Source organism: Corvus brachyrhynchos, unplaced genomic scaffold, assembly GCF_000691975.1.
Source record: "Corvus brachyrhynchos isolate BGI_N302 unplaced genomic scaffold, ASM69197v1 scaffold370, whole genome shotgun sequence".
NCBI lineage: Eukaryota > Metazoa > Chordata > Aves > Passeriformes > Corvidae > Corvus > Corvus brachyrhynchos.
In genome coordinates this window covers 3,908,698-3,926,535 of record NW_008235977.1, presented here as the reverse complement: position 1 = coordinate 3,926,535, position 17,838 = coordinate 3,908,698, and the positions used below count along the sequence as shown (strand labels likewise).

At 42.8% G+C, this 17,838-nt stretch overlaps 1 protein-coding gene across 1 annotated transcript in view; it reads right to left on the bottom strand.

The window, feature by feature from the left end:
- The window catches only part of STAT1 (signal transducer and activator of transcription 1), a 23,900-nt gene extending 6,112 nt beyond the window's left edge, over window positions 1-17,788 (bottom strand). Inside the window, exons 1-19 of the mRNA XM_017728766.1 lie at window positions 17,499-17,788; window positions 15,262-15,390; window positions 14,488-14,632; window positions 13,702-13,800; window positions 12,314-12,409; window positions 11,577-11,655; window positions 10,854-10,945; window positions 10,476-10,627; window positions 10,059-10,217; window positions 8,944-9,036; window positions 8,446-8,505; window positions 7,253-7,282; window positions 7,073-7,166; window positions 6,136-6,177; window positions 5,576-5,659; window positions 4,923-5,021; window positions 4,310-4,445; window positions 2,438-2,493; window positions 1,184-1,278 (exon numbers count right to left, since the gene is read on the bottom strand). Coding sequence (XP_017584255.1) covers window positions 1,184-1,278; window positions 2,438-2,493; window positions 4,310-4,445; window positions 4,923-5,021; window positions 5,576-5,659; window positions 6,136-6,177; window positions 7,073-7,166; window positions 7,253-7,282; window positions 8,446-8,505; window positions 8,944-9,036; window positions 10,059-10,217; window positions 10,476-10,627; window positions 10,854-10,945; window positions 11,577-11,655; window positions 12,314-12,409; window positions 13,702-13,800; window positions 14,488-14,632; window positions 15,262-15,389 — 1,739 coding nt within the window. The 5' untranslated portion in view covers window position 15,390; window positions 17,499-17,788. The remainder of the gene's footprint in view (window positions 1-1,183; window positions 1,279-2,437; window positions 2,494-4,309; window positions 4,446-4,922; window positions 5,022-5,575; window positions 5,660-6,135; window positions 6,178-7,072; window positions 7,167-7,252; window positions 7,283-8,445; window positions 8,506-8,943; window positions 9,037-10,058; window positions 10,218-10,475; window positions 10,628-10,853; window positions 10,946-11,576; window positions 11,656-12,313; window positions 12,410-13,701; window positions 13,801-14,487; window positions 14,633-15,261; window positions 15,391-17,498) is intronic.
- Window positions 17,789-17,838: the final 50 nt, after the last annotated feature.

Here is a 17,838-nt window from a genome sequence, read left to right as displayed (position 1 = left end):
GTTTTGCACAAAAAAATACTAAATAATCATAATTTTGCTTAGAATTTCAGATGCTGTAAGCTGCCCTGTTTTATGGGGTTTGGGGGTTTGATTGGTGAGTTTTGTGTTTTGGTTTAAATACCATGCTTTAGGTAACAAATGCATTCAGCAGGCAATATCCTGTGTATAAGGAAGTCTTTTGCCTTCCTATCTCTCAAGTATGAAGAAAGGCAAGTGTTCTTGAGGCTGTATTACCCTTTTGTATACAAGGGGAGTCTCTGCTATTCAAGCCTGTACCAAATCCACATGTAATCCCAATCCCAGAACTGACACTCTGCTTCAGTAATGGTGGCAAATATTCCCACTGCACTGCAGCCCCCTCATCAAAGAAATGGGGAGGTTTGGGGCAGTGAAACAAGGCTTTGAAGAACTCTCCTGGACCTGGGGGGGTAAAAATGTGAAGCCCACTGCTGAATGTAGCAAGACAAAGCAATCCTGCTGCTGTAGATCCTGCAGAACTGTGGGATACTCCACTGTCAGTGTGCTGTTTGATGAGGTTTCATAATGTGGCTGAAGCTAAAAGGCAGGATTGTGACTTTGGATAAGCCTAGTTTGGGCAGAATTACTTCTGAAATCGGAAATCCCAGAATGAAAAGTTTACTAAACCAGTATTAAAGGGCAAATGGAACTGTGTTCCCATCTGGCAGAGTCCCTCTACTTACTAATAGTCTTAAAATAAGTGAAGACTGCTGGGTTCTGGGCCTGTGCAGGCACAGGCATTCCAAGTCTGGCTGCTGCCACCTCCAGGCAGCTCACACTAACTCTCTTTGGGCAGGCAGTTTGGTTTTTTTAAAATCATATCACTATGACTTGTACGTCCTTGTGCTTCAGTTTTTCTTGGCTGTGTTCTAGGATGTGGAAAGAACTGACTTACAGTGGGAGCAGAGGCAAAACAAAATATAATCTAACATTCAAAACCCTGCTCTGTGACTTAAATGGGACAACTCAGTCACCTGACGTTCCTGCTTCTAGCAGTTGCCTCACCAGAGGTTTCCTCAATACTACAATCCACTTGCTTCAGATTCTTCTGGTTTCAAGTTCCACTCTCTGCACAACCAACCACCCAGCAGCTGAGGGTGCAACTGCTGGCCTGAAAGTGAGGTCTGAGGCAATGACCACATCTTTAACTTCACTCAGGTCTTACCCATCATTCCAGAGACACAGGAGATGTTTCTTAATAAGCTCCAGGATTCCCTCAATCCACAGCCAAAAGGGGAAATTTTTATCATTTATGTTTTCCTGAAATTCAGAATATGGAAAGGCAGGGATGGGAGTAGGGAAAACAGGGATAATGAGACATGAGTTTCATTAAGCAGAGAGGAAAGCAAGGTTTCAATCCTGCCACTGTCTACTTGTTCTTGTGTTTTTCTTTTCTTTTCTCCCTTTTTCTTTTCTCCCACCCTCCCCATATTCTCTTATGACTCTTTTTCTGTCTCTCCAGGACAGGAACTATTGGTAATGAAGCATGTACTGAATCTTAAGGCAAGAGGAGAATGAGAAAAATGCCTGTCTGAGCCTCCAGTACCCACAAATATGTGATCCATCACCTCTCACATGCAGTAACACTGGTCTAAGAGCAGAAAAAAGGCTCTTGTTCCCTGCCTGGGTGCTATCCTTACTGAGTTGTTGGACATGCAAACCCATTCCATTGGGGTTTTTAACTGGGCTGGCTAGCAGAAGCTTTAGAGACACTTTCTGTTGAGACTTGGATCTCAATTTCTCATGAGACATCCACATTAATGAATTTCAGTGCTTGTAGGTCACCAGAGCCTTGCTCTTCCCCTGGAGTCTGCTCCTGGTTGCTGTGATCGCCTACTTATCTGTATCAGTTTAGGGTCTAAAGCTAAAGAAAATATGAAGAGCCCTCCTGTCTTGCTGCAGCCAGGGCTGTGAAATTGCATGGTGTGGCTCTCTGTCATCATACTGACCCTCTTGGCCACCCCGTGTTAATCCTCACCCTAATCCATTTGCTCCGGGCCTGGGAAATGTCCTTCACTAAGATACATAAGAATTGTTCATCTTGCTGATTGTTTTGTTTACGTTTTCTGTAATAGTCAAAATGGAGAACTATTCTATTAATAGCAGCTGCATTAATAATAATGAAGGTGCTGTGTTTGAAAGATACATTTTTTTTTCCTATGGAGTTTACATGGATCAAAAGCAGTCTCAAAATCATCTACTCCTTGCCATTGCAAGCTCTTTTGCCTCCTTCTGCTGCTACTTTAACCTTGCCACCAAAGCCTCCCATAACTATGTAAGGTCTAGAATAATGAGAGGATCCTACTGAGAAAGAAGGCACCCTGGGGGGAAAAACAAACAAAAAAAGCCCAAACAAAATCCACAGTAAAGTAAGATGAGACCCCCTCTTCCATCTCAGCTTTTAAAACTGAGCTCATACCTTGCAGAATCTTGTCCAAGGAATAAGGCCATCCTGAGATCCTCCGTTTGTTGGCCCTGAACACAATACATTTTACTTCAGTCATGTTCCATAAGTTACTTAGTAAGGCTAGAAGTACTTAGAAAACCAAGTTCTGAGTTATTATTTGGAATTCAACTGTTGAACTACGAAAGAAAAGGAAGGGCAGGCTGCTGTGCTTTCACAGCTAGTGCAGGGGAGGGTGCAAAGTTCCCTCTGGGAGGTTTTACGATAACCAGATCTGTGTGGGCAGCCCTTGCATAATGGGAGCCAATCCATCCTGACACTTCCTGTGCTGCGCTGCACCAAACACTTGCCAGCTTCAAAATGCTTCCAGGAAGGAGGCTGAATCCTTGCATAGTTCTTGCCTGCACAAGAAGACTGCAGCCCACAAGCTCCTCTGCAGGGGCTCAGCAGACCCTGCAGTATCTCTCTAAGATTAAGCACTTTACTACCTTGATTCTGGTGACCTGCAGGCTTTTGCCCCAGAAACTCTTGACTCCCAGGTCTACCCCAAACACAGACTCATCTTACTCCTGTTGCAACTGTTTCCCCCAGCCTTGTTTTTATGTCCACAGTGTTTCATAACCATATCCAAACCACAAAGAAAAGTCCTGTGCTGTGACTACAGTAGCTGGAGCTTTGCAGACCCTGACTGTAGTCAGAGCCAAATTCTTTCCATTAATGATCATGCTATGGCTTCCAATAAATATGCTTTTTTCTGTCATTTTTCTGAAAATGAACTGGGTTAGGGAGCTTGTTACTGATACTGCTTGGTGTTAAGAGATCAAGATTCTTTCAATTTTCACATTGCAAAACCAGCTACAACCAGGTTGTAGCCTGGCACTCTGCTAGTTCTGTCTCCTCCTTGCACTGAGGAATCCTGAATCTACAGTGTTCAGCAACCAGGATTTTTTCAGCTGGGTGATATTTTTATCTACAGAGGTAAGATGTAAGGAGCAAGTCTACCATTACCAGAGCTCGACAAAATTCCTGTAGTTCTGACATGCACATTTGCCATAGAAATATATCACTGGTCTCCTTGTGTTGGTTAATTAAACAAACAACAACAAAAAAATCATTCTCCTTGTAGAATTTTGAAAAGTAATCTATTAAAAATTAGCAGCTTTTTGTCAGATCTTATGTCTTGGGGGAATTAGAGAGTGGAATGCTGTACTTGCCACCTAGACACACTAAACTCAAATACCTTTTAAATATAACTTTTTCCTGAAACTTAAGGTCGGTGAAATATACTGAATCAACAGTATTTTTCATCTAGAGTCTACTGTGCAAAATCAGTAGCAGTGGCAAGTGCCCTGCCTATTCAGGCAAACTGCAAGGAGTTTGTTTCCAAACCCCATGGCTGATGAGGCTTTTACTAAGGACACTCATGTGGGAGATAATTCTATTTGATATCCTTTAGCAGTTCCATAGTGTTTGCATGTTGATATTGCAACTGTGTTTATGCAGAGTGAATCCCCACTGCAGCTCAGGGCATGCACGGAGTTAAAATAAATGGAGGTGGATTTAAAAACAAAACCCAAAAGATGCCAAGAAACATCCACTTCAAAGACTGACTAAACACGAGTGTTACTTCAAAAGGCAGAATTAGGCCCAACTGGTGTTGCTCTAATGCATAGAACTCCCAAGTTAGAATGGCAGATTTTTTTAATGACATGATCTCATTTACAAACTCTGCCATACTGAAAAGCGGAAAATACTTAATTGCTACAAAGTTGTATTGTAGAAGGGGAAAAGGTGTGAGAGGAAATGAAAACTTAAAATAGGTTGCAGGAAAAGATGCAGAATTAGCTTCAACTAAAACAGGCCATCTGTGATGAAAGCAAACCATACCAAGAAGCTTCTCTCCCAGCATGCTCAGCTGATCTGCATTAAGTCCTCTCTTTGTTACAGAAGAAAACTGCCAACTCAGAACTTCAGAAAGCTTAGACCACTTTGCACAAGGCGGATTCAGAAAGAATGACAAGTTCTAGAATGAAACAGAAAAATACAAGCTACATAATACAAGTAAACATTCATTTTGGAATGCCACTTGAACTTATAAAAGTGTATTGTTGCCAAAACAAACTCCAGATTTAAGAATGGATGTCAGCTTGAGAAGAAGCTCTGCAGAAGCAGGCAGCTATTCTTCCAGGCACTCTTTACCAGGAAAAGCAATCTCTGGGGCTCTGGGTATGTCTTCTCCCAGTGGGCAGAATTGCTGGATTACTCAATGCACCATAATTGAGTTCTTGATTGTTCATTTGTCATAGTGTATATCCTGAATACATCCTCCCCTAATCTGGGTTTCAAACATTGCTCTGTTTAGGTCAGGGAAGTTGCTGCCTCTCTCTACCCCTGAAACTCATTAAGAGTCATCTGCAGAGCTAAAATGCAGCAGCCACTTGCATACAATGCTTGAAAATTACATATAGTACCTGATAAAATATTTTTTTCCTGCAAATACCTTGGGATCAGTAGACAGCATGTTGAACCACAAGATAGAAGCCCATCCACTGGGAAGCTGGCTCACATTTGAGATCACAACAATGGGAAGGGATGTGGTCTGAAAGGGGCACAAAAGGAAACATATCAGGTTACCCTGCACTGCTGCCACAATCCTCCTTGAGATTATTCACAAACCCATTTCCATTCTAATTCCCTGCTTGCACAGTCTTTACTTTTTCAATAGAGGTTGGTATGTAGGGGAGAAAATATCAGTATGATGAAATACTAGAAAGAACTTGGGTAATTTTTATCTAATAAAGACTTTAATGTCAGTTATGACAGCACTAATAGTGACAGTAGAGTTCATAGCACACTGCTTCTGAAATAAATGTAAACTGATAACCAACCCTGTGGTTTAAGCCCTCTAGGTATCAGACACTTTTGCAAAGCGCATCTATTCTTATTTACCCAGAGATCTGACAGCATTCTCTCTCTGTCTCTATACACAGTTGTGAAGTGTCATTCCCATACTTTGAAATAACTGAAAATGCTTGATATCCCAGTACTTAAAAAAAAGAAAAAAAGAAAACAAAAGAGAGGAAAAAAAAGTTAGGATTGTCAGCATGAGTGACACACAGGAATTGAGGTCCGTCTGTTTCATCTAAGACATACCTCTAGGTCTATTACCAAACCAGGCTGGCACAGCTGCGTCTCAAAACTCAGAGAGTGAAGCTCTTCTGTTACAATGAGAGGACCCTTCAAAAAAAATAAAGGAAAACTTTTCAGGGACGGAAAACTCCTAGGGTGAAGAAGTGGGGCTTTATTATGGGGAAAACCCTTTTTTGCCCACAGTCGTGCTCTAGACCTCAGTAAGAGCTTACAGATCAAAGTCAAGTGACAGTGCTGACTTCCTAGAACTGCCTCTCCAGGCATGTGTTTTTTGGTTTTTTTGTGGCTACTACCACCTATAAGCCACAGAAAAATCAGTGCTTGCCAGGAAGTCCTGTTAAAGGTAGATGCCAGTGTGGGAGAGTCCCTCACTGCCATTCTGGCTGTAGTTCTCCTTGCAGACTGTTCCTACATGGATCCCTTTGTAGAAACACTGAACTCCTCCCCTATGATCTCTCATCCCATGAGTGTCTTCATGGGTCTGATCAGAGAGCACTGTCTTAAATGAATGCCTTGTTAGTATTATGCTAAAACTTGACAAAGAAAAGGTTAGTGCTGCTTACCTCATTTGTTCTGCTCCCTGCATTTTTCTGTTCTTTCAGTTGCTGCAAACAAACAAAAAACCTCTGTCACTCGTTTATGTCAGCCACAAATGGAAGTGGTAGAGGAGGTTTGCATGCTCCACTTGCTCAACTGTATGCAAACTTGCTGCACTAGTGCCTGATTCTATTTGGCTCTAAGCTGTGGGAGCCAAAGGATTAAACTGTAGGTAACTACTACGCCTTTATAAACTGTTCATCTGTGAAAAAAGATATTGCACAGTTATGATGCAATGCCTTTATGTAAGAGGCCTTTTAAGAACAGAAGCAGTATGAAATCAGAATCAGATGGAATATTGGTTTATCAAAGAACCCCTCTGAATAGGATGGTAAACTCTAAGCAGCCTCAGTTGTGGTCAATGAAGAGAGAGTTCCATGTTCCCTGGTCCTGGACTTGCATTTTTCCTTTCCTGTGGTAGGAAGGAACCAATCTGTTCCCTCGCAATGTGCAGATCAGAAGTGTGGTACAGTCTGCTGAAGGCACTGACTTCCTTGCAGCTGCCCACTCCTTGACAATTTTCATCTTCCAGACTCAGAGGTCTTTGAACTATTCCAAGCTTCCCTACCTGTGGGCCTTCCTCTGAAAGGCCCAAACCAGCCTTTCTAGGCTTTTTTAACTTCCTCCTACAAAGAACCCATTGCAGCATAATCTGTATAGCAGAAAATAGTCTTGCTTGCATTCCTGTCCCTATTTCAGTGACAAGCAATCATATTTTGATTGAAACAGGCCAAATATTTCAAAAAGGAAAGCACAAAGAAAAAGGAGATAATCACAGTTCCTCTTTACACAAAAGTAAATAATGACTTCAATAACAAAAGCCATTTGCTTCCTTCCTACCACACTCTACCAACAAAATTAAGTGGCTGTATCAGTAAAAGAAAGAAAAAACCAACCCCCTACCAAGTGCCTGAATTCTGCTGCTAGACTTCCATTGGTAGATTCTTCCATGTTCATTACTTTTGTGTTTGTTCCCAAAATATTAAATTTCCTGAACCTACACAAAGAGAGAGAGAAAATGTAATTAAATCTCAACTTTGTTGAAAGAACCTAATAAATATACAAAACTCTGATGCCACCTACCCTTTGACTGAGTTCTTCTCAGTTACATCTCTGTCAAGAAAAAAAAAAAAGACAAAATAAGAATCTTTTAAAGATTCTGCCAGAGACAGAGAAAATGTGCATTTTTTAGTAGCTGACAGAGCTGACTGAGAACTGGTAAAATGCTTTTGTGAAATTCTTGTGCAAAAGATGAGGCAATTGGTTCAAGCAGTCAAAATAAATACTGTGCTACACAGCCTGTGTTTTACTGAGGCTTAATATTGCTATGGGGGCTTTATAATCAAAGCAAGTACTTTCTTTTACTCTATCTATTTTTTTCTCTTGTGCTGAGGAAAAAAGAATATAGTTCTGCTACTCTAAATCTGCTTTAAAACTTGTTGAATAAATTGCTGCATCACTTGAATTGGTTTTCCCAGCACTTGGGATTCTACTGAGTTGCATTCTGTCTAGCACACTTCTCAAAGCCTCACCTCCCACAACCACATAAGAACTTTTTTTTTACTTTTTCCCTATTCTATGCAAGTTTCTGGACCCTAAAGCCATTTCAAGTGAACAAAATTACTTGGCTGAGAAGACAAAAACCCACTTGCTTTCTTGAAAGCACAGTCCCTGTCATTATTTTGGATAGCCTGCCATATTTCTTTCCATGCCCTTTAAGTATGGAACTGCTTACAAAATACAGAAGGTTGGTATTAAACTGTTTCAACTGCTGTGATTTTTCCTCTGATTGAGAACATGTCCTATGTTACAGGTAGGCAGATTATACCCCTAACTCAAAGGCTGCTTTAGGATAACCGTATTTCTTACTAGACACTACCCAAAAAGTAAGGTATTCTAGAGACATGACTGAATTATGTGACTGGAAAGGGTGGAGTTCAATTCGACACTGTCACCTTGTGCTAATCCAGGTGAAACAACCCAGCAGAGCTGTGGCTGTTCCCCAGGTGCTGCCCTGTGCCTGATTTAGCAGTAGTGAGCTCTCCTCAGAGGAGATGACGGTGAGAAGCTGAAGCCATCTGCACTTTGTGACATGTCTCTGGTGTCAGAGATTTAGAACAAGGGAATGGATAAGAAAAAGGGAAGGATGTACTTGCTGTCACAGAGAACCAGCCTGCTGCTGGCCTAGTCAACACTTACAATGTGACTGCTCTTTGGTTTCTGAACGTGGGGACTGTTTACCTTTACATAAGATGGATGAAATAAGTGCAACATACTTATCAAATAAAACTTTCACTTTCAAGTTGTAGTTCAGTTCCTGCAGTTTCACCAGCAATCTGGAAAGAGAAGTATTTTTTTTTATGTCAGCAATTGAAAAAGATGGGTTCTCTTCTATTGTGTTGCTTACCACAGATATTTAAGGAGCATGCTTGGGGCCACGTGCAGGCTCCAAGCTTGCTCCATACCAGACAGCATTTAGAGATGCAACTAAATGGGCAAATGAGTTACTCTTTGGCATGACAAAGTGCTCTGCACGTGTCTTCTTGCTGTTTGGTTGTGTTTGTTACACACTCAGTACACCCCACTTCTGGTAAAGGGTAAAAGCTGAATGTGAGTTAAACTCTGCCAGAAGAAAGCCCCTGCCCATGGCACTTCCCTCCTCCTGGCCTCAGCCCCTGGGCTACAGGACAGGCTGTGCAATCCCCCTGGCTGTGGAAAGCCAGTGACAGGAAAGCCTTACCACAAAACAGGAATAGGGAAAGGGGAAAACATACCTCAGCTTCACAGTAAACTGTACTCCTGTCTTCAGGACTAGTGGCCTCTGAGGATGTGTTGGCATGCAAGGCTGCCTCTCCACCACAAAGGAGCTATGGGAAGAACAGATTAAAGGCACTGTGGTTTATCTGTGCTGTCCTTAAATAAGAAACCACATAAAAAGTGAACTTTAAAAGAATGCTGATTTACCAGTAATACTATACACTTTATTCACTCAGTTTCTATCTACACAGAGGTGTGTGCATCAGTTCCCTTCAATTGTTTCAATGGGGCTAGAAATAGTGATTTTTAAAGTGCTGGCTTTTCTGCAATACATTGACAGCTTGAAGAGGGAGATTGCTTCATCAGACTTCCCTAAAATCAAAACAGCAAGGAAACACTGTGCTGTAATTAGCACAGTGCAAGTGAAGAGTGTTGCTTTGTTTGCCATTCCCAGGACTTCCTGAATTCTTACAGTGACAGTGCTGTGTAAAAACAGGTGCCCAAGGGATGGATACACTAGCAGGGGATTTGATGAGGGCCAGCTAACCCAATGAAACAAAACTTCTGGGGCTAACTGGCTCTGATACACCCCAAATTTTTATATACTGTGTGTGTACAGAATAGGACTCTGATCTTACGTGAGGTAACTACAAGCTACAGTACCTTGCATCATAGAGGTGGTACAGAGGCAGGGCTGGCCTCCCTGTGCTGGAGGCAAAGATGATGCGTCCAGTGACAAAGGATTGGAGAATCTAGTGTGTATCTATCTTGGGCACAGCTTGATGCAGATTGTTTCTTGCCTCTCTTCACCTGAACTCTGCAGCGTTGAAGCTTGAAGCAAGAAGTGGACTAACAGACTGGGAGTTTGACTCTGTAATCAATGTGTACTGCAGCAAAGCATCTGCTAACTTCAATAATGACTGATCACAAACCCTTTCCACAGGCCTGAACCTGTGGAAATCCTAGATAGAGTAAATCTCAAAAACAGTAATTCAGTTTAATATTTGTGACAAACTTAGGAAAACCTTGGAAAATGAAAAGTTACTATGCAAGAAATACTGAGAGAACAGTAGGGAAGGTGCTCTTCATCTATTTATTCATGTAACACCAAAAGATCCTTCTGGTCTGTTACCTTTGGATGAGTTGTTTGAAAAGAGTGTGCGTTAGGTCCTGCAGAAATTGTTTATTTTTTGTGATGGGATCAGGGTCGTAGGTAAACTTCTGTTCCAGTTCCTCAAGCTTCTTAAGCTGCTGACGAACTTGCTGTAGACTTTCAGCAACAGTGGTGAACCTAAAATTGACACGATCTTGTTACTTTTAGCATGTTTTTGTATTTTTCTAATGCAGAGGCACCAGCCAGGTGACTGTCCCCGAGGATGTGACAGAGCTTGGAGAACACTTCATGCTCACTAGAAATATAGTTAGGTAATAAAATTAATGTAGTTATAGTAAGACAGAATGAAAATGGATAATATAAATCATCAGTATATTTCCTAGATGTGGTGTTCCTTCATAACCTGGCTCAAACGCAGCCTTACAAAAGACTTACCAGTTCTGCAGCTGGTCGAGGCAGGCATTGGGTGGCCCACCAATGCATGCTGTCTGTTGCCTGTGCTTCCACTCCACCAGCTCATCATTAATAAGGGCAGTCTGTGTGTGCTCTGCACTGTGCAGCAGCTGTACTATCTTATTCACCACCTCCTACACAGAACATGAGATTACCCTGATTATTAAAAATACATCATACAGGAGAACTAAGTACTGTTTTAGCTAGTGCTCATCTGTCTTGCAAAACTCTGCAAAGACCCCAGTTCAACTGACATATTAAAAAAAACTTTTCTACTGCTATTTTATGTCAATTCAATGAAAATGAACATGTGCTTAAAATGAAGAGCTGCTGACTTCTGAAAGAAAACTTGAGCACTACCTTTCTCTTGAGGTCCAGGTTTAAGAACATCTGCTGGAGACTCAGCTGTTCTTTCTTGTACTCTTCCTGAGACATATTACTGGACTCGTGTTCTGTAAAATAAGTCCAAATTGTGAATGGGAGGCTGCAGGAGTGCTGAAGGACGGGTGGGGAATATGCTGGGGGGAAAGTGGACAAATACAAAAAGCAAGATTGTAGCTCAGTGCTTCCCTAAGTACCTTCTGAACGTGTCCCTGTTCTGAGGGACAGTCAGCTCTGCCCAGCTGTGGTGGAAACTAAAGCCTTTTCTAGAACAAAGAATTCGACATCAGAGACAGATCTGTATAATGAAACCAGTGTGGACTCTGTGTGTTTCCCTTGGTGCACAAGAGCCTACAAAACCTAAAGCTAGTCTGGCATTTGTGAAATACAAGACGGCAAAGGGAAGCCTAAACATCCCTAATTAAGTGTATGGCTGAATGGCCACAGAGCCTACAGGGCTTGCTACTTCTACTGGCAAAGGGCTGCAAAGGACAAAGGAATGCTGTGTTAACAGGGAGGCTCTCTTACTTGGAACTAAAGACAGATGCAGAAATTTAGGTTTCAGTGCGAAACAGAGTTAATAAAGGAGGGACATTACCAGTAAGTTTGGCCGTGTATCATTAGGCTCAGTGTCTTGACATAAAGAGCAGTTTACTCTGACAAACTACATGCAATAGGGGATGTCCTTGAAAAATTACTTACCTCTATTCTGCAGGGTTTTACATTTGAAGTCATACTCATCTTGCATATCCTCTAATGCCTTGATGTCCTGCTCCACATCCTGTAATGCATGAGTGAGGGTGGCCACAATTACTTAATATTTTCAAGTAATGCAAGACTACATCTGATGAGGAACTGCCTGGTACTAGCCCTTGACAGACATGAAGCCCAGTTTTGTTACACTGCTTTTTCCTGGAACTCCCTAACAGGAAATATTCCTAAATTTCATCACCTATTCATCGTTCCTACTTCTCAGCTAGCTGAAATCTATTAAAGTGTGGAAGTGCCTTTGTGGTCAAGCCATGTAAGTTCACAGAATTTAGAAGAACCTATGCTACAGTGGAAAAACTTAGCACACAGCATTTTAAACTTTCAAATTCTTAAGTACTGCTTGGAGAAAAGCTTTCTGTTGTGACTGTATTTATTAAGACAAACATTTGTATGCTAAAAAAAAAAAATCTTCTAGTTAACAACAAATTGGTCAGTTACAATTTAAGAGGTTTTTTTCCTCAGTTGCTAGTATTTCAGACAGGTAAAATGCTTTTGTTGCTAAAATTTAGGCACAAGGTACTTTCTGTCTTCAGACAATCCCTGGTTATAGACTTGAAAGCCCCTACTTTACTTTTGTTTGTCACTTTATCAAGTCTAATGTACTACTGAAAGCTTTTCAACATCTGTGAATCAACAAACACTACTATGAAAAGTTATATTATACTTACTGTAACACTGCTTTTTATAGCCTTAACTTTGGCATCAAGCTCCTTCTGTTTGTCCAGCATCCCAATCACAGTGTTCTGTACATTCCCTACTTCCATCTGAGGGAAGAAGCAGTACAAGTCAAAACAGAGTGACCCATACTTTTTTCATTAATGTAAATTAGTGGCTTTTGTTGACAAACAACCTGAGGAAGCATGGCTCTGATAAACCATACTAAAATTTTGTAGTATAAGAAAATCAAGTTCAGGTAAATTTGAAAGAAACAAACAAAGTATTTATTTTGGTAAACTGCCAAAGGTTCCCCATCATGGATTTAAGTCAGTGGTGGAAGTGATGGCCAAGCTGGATTGGGCATCAAGCAACCCAGTCTAGTGGAAGGTAGATGATCTCTAAAGTCCCTCTCAATCCAAACCATTCTGTAATTCCCTTTCCCTTTTCGATGACCCCAATTTATTGCACACTGGAAAGGCAGCAGCAAGTGCTTTATGTCACGTGCCAGCACTGAACAGCTGTGCTGCAGCTACAGGGGCTCTGTCAGAGTCACACTCTGAGAGCAGCTGCTTTGGACACTGTTGCAAAGGGCCCCTTGTTGAAAGCCCGTGCCCAAGTGCGCTTCCCACACTGCACATTCAAAGCCCTGCTATAAACTGAGGTATTTCAGCACCGGGAATTAACATGCTTGGTCAGTCATCACTTTATTTCTACATAAATGGATTACAGCTATCTATACATTTTTGCATGCCTTTCCCAACTGCAGAATTTTTACTGCAAAACAGTTATTTCAAAGGAAAAAAAAAAAAAAGGTGAGAAGCTGGAGAACAGGTGACGAAGGAGAAACTATGGCTTTACCTATAATTCAGAGGAAAGAAAAGGGCTTCATTAAAAAAACCACCCCAAAACCCCACCAAAATTAGAAAGAAATACTTGGAGACAACTGGGAAGGAGAATGATGCATCATTTTCCCAGAGTAAGTCCAGAGAAGCATGCTCAGCTGCTTAACAGAGAGTAAACTGGGGAGTAAAATGCAGAAGAACAAACCTAAAATCTTTCTGGATACGTAAGTTAAGCACTAATTATTAAAACAAAATCCAATTAGCATATCAGGCTACATCGTACTACAGAAGCATTAAAACAACCAGCATAGCTTTTACATCATTCAAGGAATAAAAATTATTTCCTGGCCATTTATTCTCCAAATGCTTCATTCATGAGAAAAAAGCCATGCTGTCCAGCTGGTACATATCAGCGCTCACTCATCTGTTTTTTAAGGAACTTCTTATTGTGCAGAGAGGGAACAGCCTGTTTCCCCTGACAGTCTTCATCCACTTCCCTTATCCCAAATAATAGGAAAGGGGAGATACAACTGCAGCAGACATTTCAACACTGTTACCTCATTCGATGCCTGGGCACTGTTCAGTATTTTTCTCTCTTCTTTCAGACAGTTGTAGATGATCATTGCCATGTGTATCGGGTCTTCTTGGAAGTTATCCTAGCATTAGAGACACAGTCTATTGTTAAAGTTCATACACATCATTTCTTGTCCTTCAGTAACTTTCAGATTAGCAAAAAATAGGGAATTACCAGTGTGTGAGCCTCAGGGAACACACTGGTCATAGCCTGCTAAAGGATTACAAGCTGTGACAGCCACAACCAGCTCCAAGAACGAGTTTCTATTGTAGTTCATTGGCATACAAAGAGACAGAATTGGCACAAAACAACAGGAAAGGGTCAAACATTACTGGGAGATGTGGGATAATACCCTACAGTCCTAGAGAGAGCTCATCCCTTATGAGCCATCCTCCCACACCTTGGTATGGCTGCTGGTTTAACACACAGTCCAGGCTGGATGCAAATTCAACGTTATTGTTTTACCTGCATACAAACTGGAAATGTGCTACAGACCGAGTACTGCCCTGCTCAGGATGGTGCTACCCTGGGGGGTTTTCTTCTTCCTGTAGTTCTCAAACTGTAGCTGTTCTGATAATTAAACTGTAACTTTCTAACCATAGCAAATCAAAACAAAAATGGAGCAACACTTGAATTCTGGCTTTTAAATCAGGATTCTCACACATCCTCTACGAAAACCCCTCATGGCAGGGTAGTTGCTTGGAGGCACCCAACTGCACTGAAGCAAATCAAGCACAAGTATATATATATATATAGAACCCAGGCGTACCTGAAGATTACGTTTGCTTTTCCTTATGTTGTGCTGCAGCAAAAAATTGTTTTCTATCAAGAATCTGCTGAACTGATCATCAAGCTGTGACAGCAGGTCATGGAATAACAGCGTAGCAAATGAGACATTGCTGGCGGCATGTTCCCTAGAATAATTTAAAGCATGCTTGGGTTAAATACACTTCCAACACAAGATCCAAGAAATACATACAGGTGTACTTGATTTTTAATCCCCAACTCCAGTTGTAGAATATGCAAGTAGTGAGAATTAGCTTCAAATGTAAGCCAATTTCATTCTCTTAACTTTGACTTTACTTTCCTTGATAAAGAAATGTTGTTTCTCTATTCTTTTTGCCACATTCTCTTCAAATTCATTTACTCATGCCATGCACGTCAGGAACCTAAAAGTGACCCTGATGCACGTGCATGTTGTACCACTCTCCAAAGAGAAGACACTCCACAGAAACTTTCGCAGAAGTTCAGTCTTTGAAGAGTGAGAGACTGAGCTACAAAGGCAGTAACTAATTGGTCTTAAAACAGCCACCACTGAGAGCAATGTGAGCAAGGACACTTACTCCAGGCATCAGGCCCCTCTAGAAAGCCCTGAAGAGGGGCAGGAACACATGCTGTAGTATCCACATAGCTACCGAAGCATCCTACCAGCAAAGGTTCACCTAGCAGCTTGCTTCCCCAGCATTCTCCTGCTGCCTGTAACTGCATGTCTGAGGGCATTGCTTATCACACAACCCAAAGCCTAATAAACTTATGTGCTTACCAGTCCTGGTTTTCCAGCCACTGTGCCAGGTACTGCCTGATCTCCATAGGAAAGCTGTCATCATATAGCTGGTGAACTTGCTCCAAAAACTTGGAATCAAGTTGCTGCAGCTGATACCACTGAGTCATCCTGAGGAAGGGGTGAAAAAACAGCCAGTGTAAATGTTTAAGGAGTATTTGGACTGAACGAGTGAAAAACAACTAATTTAAAGTTTTCATGAACATTGGCAAAATCGGAACATGTGCTGATTTTGGCTGGGATAAAGTTTATTTTGTTCACAGTAGCTAGCATGGGGCTGTGTTTTGGATTTGTGCAGGAAACAGTGTTGGTAATATAGGGATGTTTTTGTTACAGCTGAGCAGGGCTTACACAGCATCAAGGCCCTTTCTGCTCCTCACCCCACCCCACCAGTGAGGGGGCTGAGGGTGCACAGGGAGTTGGGAGGGGCACACAGCTGGGCAGCTGACCCCAACTGACCAAAGGGATATTCCAGACCATGTGGCATCAAGCTCAGCACACAGAGCTGGGGGGCGGAGAAGGAGGAAAGGGGGAAATTTTGCATGATGCGGTTTGTCTTCCCAAGTCACTGTTAGGCATCATGGAGCCTGGCTTTCCCAGGATGGCTGAACACCTGCCTTTTGCTTTGCTTGTGCACATGGCTTTTGCTTCACCTGTTAAACTGTCTTTATCTCAACCCACAATGCTCCTCACTTTTACCCTTCTGATTCTCTCCCCATCCCACCACATAGGGAGGAGGGGAAAGTGAGCGAGTGGCTGTGTGGTGCTTTCTTTTTTTTCTCCTTTTCCTCTGAACCCCTTTTCATGGCACTTAGGGTACTGCTAGTGTTACTGCTCTCTTGCTTAGCAGGGATATGGGAATGAGGACCTGTGTGTTTGATACCTGTACCCTGCATAATTGAGGTCCTGAACGTGGAGTATTGCCTTTTGTTTGTGCGGATGTATTCCCCATCACCCCCCGCCAGAGCATGCATGAAAAATCAAAGAGCCCTCTAAGTGCCCATTTTCAGTTGCTTTGTGTCCACACTTGCCTGCTCTGAAAATGGACTAGATCTCAAGTCCGAAGTACTGGAAAGATGTTTTGCCTATGTGTTTTAGTTCTCATGATCATCTTTTCAAGCTAAATTCAAGTAACCTTTCCAGCAGATACAGGATGCTTAAATGAACTAATATTGTACAGAATAGCTTCTCTCAGTCCTAACACTTTTGTGACAGAGTGGCTTTATGGTCTCTGGCAGCAGATCAGTTAGCCTTCCAGGCTGCAGGTTATCACCTTGTAGTGGAAATGGCACGTAAAGATACATCCAAGGAACAGTTCAGGCCGAGAATACAGGTGGTGAGATGCAAATCCACTCACACCACTCTTTTTTACTGACTGCCTATAAGACCTGTCCAAAAGACCAGGACAGCATCAGGGTGAAGGACTATTTTCTATGCTCCTTCCTGCCAAATCCTTTAGTGTTTGTATGCCAGTGCCCCTGGCATGTGCTATGTGTGAGAAACAAAGTAGTTAAAAATGTTGTTTAAAGTGAGGGTTTTGAGGCTTTTCATGCGTGTGCTTTTCAGATTACAGGTAATACAGCATTTGAATGTGCTCTAGCAATCCCAAAAAATGAGACTCCATGACCTCCCTGGGTAGCCTGTGCCAGTCCTCTGCTACCCTCAATGTAAAGAAGTTCTTTCTCATGTTGAACTTGTGTTTTAGTTTGTGGCCATTGCTCCCCATCCTGTTGCTGGGCACCACTGAGAAGAGTCTGGCACCATCCTCTTGGCACCTGCCTTTGAGATATTTATATGTAATGATGAGATCCCCTCTCAGCCTTCTCTTCTCCAGACTAAACAGGCCCAGCTCCCGCAGTCTCTCCTTGTAAGAGAGATCCCTCATCATCTTTGTGGCCTCCGCTGGACCCTCTCCAGTAGCTCCCCTTGTTTTTGTACTGAGGAGCCAGACCTGGACACAGCACTCCAGATGTGCCTCACTAGGGCCGAGTAGAGGTGGCTGATCACCTCTGTCAACCTGCTGGCCACCTGCTGCTCCCCAGGACTCCTTCCTGGCCCCTCTCTACCTCATTTTCTGCCATTCCCGGGGGATCGCGGCCGATCCACGCGGCGGGGTTCGGGAGTAAAGGACCCGGCAGCCGTCCCTACCCTCGGCCGGCTCCCTGCCCGCGTTCCCCTCACTGCCGGCCGGCTCAGCCCCGCGGCTGGGAGCACCGCACCTGTTCAGCAGAGGCTGCCCAGCGATGCTGGAGGCACAGGATCAGCGTCAGCGCCGTGCCGGGGACAGGGGTCCGCTTCGGGCGCTCCGGCGCTCCCGGGCAGGGCAGGTCTGGAGATGCTAATGGACGGAGAGTGAAAGCTGTGGACAAGGAGCCAAGAGTCGGACTTGGGAGCAGATGCAACAGATGACAGAAGAGCAGGGGTGTCCCTGCAAGGAATGAAGACCGCTAGAAGATATCTCCCGCTGCCCCAGGTGCAAAGACACTAAAGCACAAAGCTCGGTGTTCCGCGGGCAGGGACAGTCTGAGGAAGCGACAGTTTTAGTTACACCGGGCATTC